General features: G+C 43.2%; 1 protein-coding gene across 1 annotated transcript in view; it reads left to right on the forward strand.

Annotated features, from left to right (window-relative positions):
- Positions 1-5,588, forward strand: part of EFL1 (elongation factor like GTPase 1) — a 287,352-nt gene extending 281,764 nt beyond the window's left edge. The window contains exon 20 of the mRNA XM_040414072.1: positions 5,278-5,588. Within this exon, the coding sequence (XP_040270006.1) occupies positions 5,278-5,466 (189 nt within the window). The 3' untranslated portion in view covers positions 5,467-5,588. The remainder of the gene's footprint in view (positions 1-5,277) is intronic.
- Positions 5,589-6,000: the final 412 nt, after the last annotated feature.

Here is a 6,000-nt window from a genome sequence, read left to right on the forward strand (position 1 = left end):
TTTTCATTTTTTTTTTTACAGTAATCATGTAATAACCTCTTTAATGGGAACAGAAGCAGCCATGAAAAGCAAGTCTTAGGCCCGTTTCACACTGGCGTTTACTCGTTTCGGCAGGAAATCAGTCTGCCAGATCCGTAGCTAGTGTACATCTGTGAGTTGCGGGAAGTCCTTCCAGCCCCATTCACTATAATAAGGAGTGGCGTGGATCCGGCCGCAGAACTGCAAATATCCCAAGAGGCGGTCGGACAAATACCACTGCACGCAACGTTTTTTGTCTGGCCGCCTCTCAGCATATTTACCGTGCTCCGGCCGGATCCATGCCGCTCCCTATTATAGTGAATGGGGCCGGGCGTATGTACACTGTAGTTACGGATCCGGTAGGATGTTCCCCCGCCGGGACCAGTAAACACCAATGTGAACGTAGCCTTATTCACACACGTAGCATCTAAATGTTATGATTTTTACACTAATAAAAAAAAATGCAGCAAAAAAATATATAATATTGTGTTAGACAGGAACAAGGCCTCACCTGATCCCAAAATAATCTTACAACTGTGCGAAAAATCCAGATTTTTGCTTGTTTATGCGATAATCCCACAGAGCATCTTAGATACATGCCAACCTTACACAGACCTATTTACAGGAGGGGGTAGTAAATAAGGCTTGTGAGGCTCGCTTGTGAGATCATTTACTGTTTTTACATCTCATTAGGCGCCAACATGTTTCTCATCTTTATCTGCAGACATTATTTATCATTGATGACATCATTCATCCCAGGAGATTGAGTGTAATACTCCATTCTGTAGAGATGACTTGGCCCAGTCTGCTGATTATAAATGTAAACATCACCGTAAATGAACCTACCCTATTACTTGAGCAATTGTATAAGTAACATTACTCTAAAGTAGTCCTATTATCAGAATCTTGGTATATAGGCAGTTGACATGTATCTGGTTACTAAATGTGTATTCAAAATGACGGTGGGATTTTTATGGTAAACATATTTTTTTCAATTTTGTATGTCACTTTTAAAGTCCTGCAATTCTTGCACTAATCACTAAGCCAAATAATATGTCGAGACTTCCTGTTCTGTAGTGGTAATGTTTCAGCAGTCATTTCATTATCATCACATGCAGGATTACAATGACAGATAACACCTCTGTATATATAACACCGGATCCACTATTCACAATAGGTGATGTTACAGCTTATTTACTGCCTCCCTGTACAATGACCTCTGCACAGGTCACAGAACATACCAATGATTTATCGCTTGTCTATTGTCTCTATGGCCCAGGTGGCTGCTGTAAAGCATATCTCTTATATCTATTATTAGGCCTAGTGGCCATTGTGAAAACTGCACAATTTTAGGATTTTTATGAAAAAAAAATAATATACAGGGTAAGGCAAAATTGCAGCCTATAGGAAGCCTGCTTGCAGAATAATACTAGCCTGTAGAGAGACAAAAGATAAAGGAGATAAAACAAAATTATACTAGTCCATTAAAGCTCAGGCTATAAGGTGGATACAGATTATGAAGCAGGGGCTTGCAGTGAAGTGAAGCAGGTTAAACCCCCTGTTAAAAGTATAGGAGGATAGCTGCCACCAATATGTGACAAATACCGTACCCTGACTGACGTCGGTCGTCAACTACATAGAGCCATCGAGATACGGTATAGTCACTGGTTACCAAGGCGTGATGTTACGCCGTCCCAGAGGAGCAGGTAAGGTCATCTTGGTACAGTGTTCACAGACACCTCCTGTCCACACAGGCACAGAGAGGCAACAAGCTGAGGGAGCCTTTTCACTGCTCCAGTGAAACAGAGCTTCCTCAGCCCGGGAAGACTACCACCAGCTTCTCGTTTGATATAAACCCTGTCCGCTAACGGGATTATATAGGGTGAGAAACCAACCCGCAGTAGCGTATAACTAGGCCGAAACACGGACATAGGGATTCGTGATCAAGATACCAGAACAGCACAAGATTAAATTATAAATTGAATTGCCTTAAGGGCTCACTAGACATAACACAATATACACAGAAAATATATACAGGGGTCTGAGTGGTAAATACAGATGGCGTGGTACAACAGGGTTAAGCAGAACAAAAGTCAGTTTACCAGATGGATGAGTCCTTTGGGTGGTGATGGTTAATGGGTTTCTGTAAGGCTTGGCTGTAGTCACATGGGAGGCAGTGATGTCAGCTGTTTCCAGGTCCCTTCCAAACATGTATACAGCTTGACCCCCCTTCAGAAGAAAAGACCCGCCCGCTTGCTGGCACAAGCCTTTTGACCTGTAGCCGACCCCTCTCGGCCTATGGGAGGAGTCCACTCCCGCTCTTCTGGTGCTGGCAGCAAATAAGCCACAAAACCCATTAGTGCTCATGACTCCAGACCAGAATGTCACAGGGAGGGGTTCTGGGACCAATGGATCAGCCTGAGCTCCGGCTACCAGTAGAGTCCATGCATGGTACCGTTATTTGGTTTCTGTAGGGAGATATGTATATCTCTCTCCCTGGCATCCCACCACCAAACTATGACCACGGGCCTGTTCATCGTGGCCACAGGGACACAAATATGTATCTGGTTTGTCTGTGATGGACGGGCGATTAATAATTCCTTTTGAATCGCCTGTTCCATGATGTCTGATAATGTTCATTGAACTGGGGAATGGCCTAGACTCCCTGCAGGGAAACTTTCCTGCAGGATCCGTGCTTTTTGAATGGAGGTGAGAAATTGTAAACAAAAGTGGCTTGCTTGAAGTTCTCTGCCATTTGGCTGGGCTTTGAAGCAGGGCCCCCCCCTGTGGAGTTCACTACCTCTGCTATCTGACAGCAGATGGCTGGTGTGGGAACATGGCTGACATTAAATAATAATCCATATTCCTCACAAGGGGCTTACATAGGGACCTGCACAAATGTACCACAATTATGAAGAGATGTGTGTCTCTTAATAATTGTGGTACATCTGACGCCATCTGAGATAGATATAATAAATGTCCTCCAGTTGTTTGTTGAGCACTTTATACTTCACTTTTGGCTTTGCCTGAGCATTTATGGTCGGCAAAAAATGTGTGCTATTATAGTGGTGATAAAGTTAGGAACACATTAGCCCATTTTTTAAGACCGGCATTTTAGGCGACTGTCTTAATAAACCCCTAAGCTCGTCGGTGATTCCGATGAAGTTATGTAGAAGTGCCGGCCTCTCCATAACTTCGGCAGATACTCTGCCAGTTCTAAATGTAAGACAGCTTCCGAGCTGTTTTACATTGAGACCTTTTTTAAAAAAGGCATGGAAAATGGTCCCATCCCCTTTCCCACCCACGCCACGTCCACTTTTTTTTTTAGACCTGTTGTGAGCTGTTGCGCCGCAATCTGCACCTAATTTAGGTATTTCAGATTGATAAATGGCCCCCTATATGTATGTCATTGGAACCTGGCCAAACATCTAATGTGTATGTTGGCCTCCCGTCTCACCCCCGACGGCATATGTTGGGAGAAAGAAGCGTCAGACAAGTTGGAGTTCAACATGCCAGATCCTTTTGTTCTCAGAGAGATAAGATGCCCACCAGAGGTGGTGTCTGGCAGTGGTTTTCAAACCAAACATGCGTGTGTCTGTGGGATTAGGAGAGAAAACCAGACGTATGAATGGGTTCATGTACTGTCTCTATGCAGACCATTGCACATATGCATGGCACACAGATACTGCAGTGTAAAGCAGGCCTTATCTCCTGTGTATGCCCGGCATGAGGGAGATAGAAACATATAGGTACAATTCATGATCGCGTCCCATACTTGATTTGGAATTTAGAATAGTAGCTGCAAATTTCATTAAACTACTTGTTGTGTACAATAGAGTTAATGAGAGAAAAGATTTGTCACATTGGTAATCTCGCTGTCATGGTTATAACAGACTTAATCTTTACAGATTTAATTGGCTTTATCTGTAACCATGCAATGTGATTACAAGGAGATTCACAACCAAAGCGGTTAATTAAAAATTTAGGAGTAGAAGGGATTTGTTGTCTGTTGTTTAACTGTAGCAATGAAATCTGGAATGATAGCAGGGGAGGGTTATCAAAACTGTGAAAAGTGGAGCAGTTGCCCCTAGCAATAAAATAAAATTTGCTTCTTAAATTTTTAAACGAGTCTGTCCAAAATGAGAGCTGGAGTCTGATTGGTTGCTGCGATAAAGTTTCAATTTTCCTTTTCAATGTTTTAATAAACCTGCCCTCTTTCAAAGAAGAGATACATCCAAGTTGAAGTAGTATTCCCATCTGGACATTTCCCACCTCTGGGACCAGCTCCTGTCTCAAGAACAGGGCCCCGAGTGCACCATCAGGCATCTCCATTTAGCTCTGTTGGGCTTCCAAAAACAGCCGATCCTTCACTCCATTCCCGGCGGCATGTGATACGGCCTTATTCTTGAGACAGGAGCAGATCTCAAAAGTGGGACCCGTACTGTAGATGAGTGAATCAATTCTAACATATCCAATTCTTTCAAAATCAGCCTTTTGAAGTACCTCTGCTCAAGAGACCCCCCCCCCCCCCCCCACCTCCTTGATTAACATGGCCAGACATCTTACCGAGCCCTGGCAATCTCGTACCAGAGCCATTGCCTTGAGTATTGGCGCAAGTGCAGATACTGACTGTGCATGTGCCACTGACATCTAGGAACACCTAGAAGTGGAGGAGGCGGCAGTCCTCCATTCAAAGCTGCCACCTCCAGGTGTACCAAAAGGTTAACTACATGTGACATTATTTTGTGGATCATTTGAAAACCTGAAAACTTTTGTGTTTATTCATCAAGTGCTGTTTGAACTAGATGACTTAGTGTAGCATCACAAGTCACGCCACAAAATGGCAGCTTCCACTGTTTGTAAAGGACGGTACTATGTAAAGGAACTTTCCAGGTAAAGCTGATACTCTGTGGGATGCTGGGTGTAGGACCTTAGGAGATGGTGTATGGCACAAAGATTCAAACATCAAAGAAGGAATTCCTGTGTCATGCAGACCCCCTCAAGCTTTGACCTAGTCTAGTATTACGCTTGTACAATCAATGTATATTATTGATAAATGATAGCTGTATTGTTTGTCTAATTGCCCAGTGTGAACAGGTCTACGTGCTGAAATAGTGGTCCCTTAGAATGGAAGTGATTGCTCGGCCCCCCATAATCATATGACTTCAATCGTGTTGATAAAAGTCCAGAGAACCCCTTTAATATCACATGGTTTTGGCACATGTTACAAGGGTAACTTAAATTTTTTTTTTTTATCAGGTCATTTCAAGTGACCCATTTTGGGTCCCCACTACAGAGGAGGAGTACCTACACTTTGGAGAGAAGGCGGACTCCGGAAATCAAGCTAGGAAATACATGAACTCTGTGAGGAAACGCAAAGGACTTTATGTGGAGGAAAAGATTGTGGAGCATGCAGAGAAGCAGAGGACTCTGGGCAAGAACAAATAATTATTCTCAGCTTCTTGTTTTGTTCTTCTTGCTAAGCTTCTTCAGTAATTATTTGAATGTGTTGCTTGTAGTCTAAGATTTTCAGACTGTGGAGCAGATTTTAATAAATGTAACTGATGAGACAATTGACTCTGCTAGTGTTCCATGTCCGTAAATAACTCCTAGTGTTATAGGCTTGTACCAGCTTCAGTCTGCAGAGCCAGAAACCAGATGCTCTGGAGAGAGGCCGTCACAACTGCATTCTGTAAGCAGGGCTGCCGACACAACCTACACTTTAGAGCTTCATCTATGAATACATGCATGTGATATAGAGAGGTCGCGCTCAATAATATGGCCATTATGCCAGCTTGTTCTATCACTGCATTTCCTTAACTAAAATGTGTTCCCTTACGCGTTTTGAAGATGCTTGCGGGGTGCTATCTCTCCTTGGGGAGAGAGCGCAGAACTCGTTCTGTCCAGTCAGATCCATATGATTACTGTATTGAGCAATTCTCCCAGTTTTATGGCTGTTAACCATAATTATTATGAGCGCTT

Source organism: Bufo bufo, chromosome 1, assembly GCF_905171765.1.
Source record: "Bufo bufo chromosome 1, aBufBuf1.1, whole genome shotgun sequence".
Lineage (NCBI taxonomy): Eukaryota > Metazoa > Chordata > Amphibia > Anura > Bufonidae > Bufo > Bufo bufo.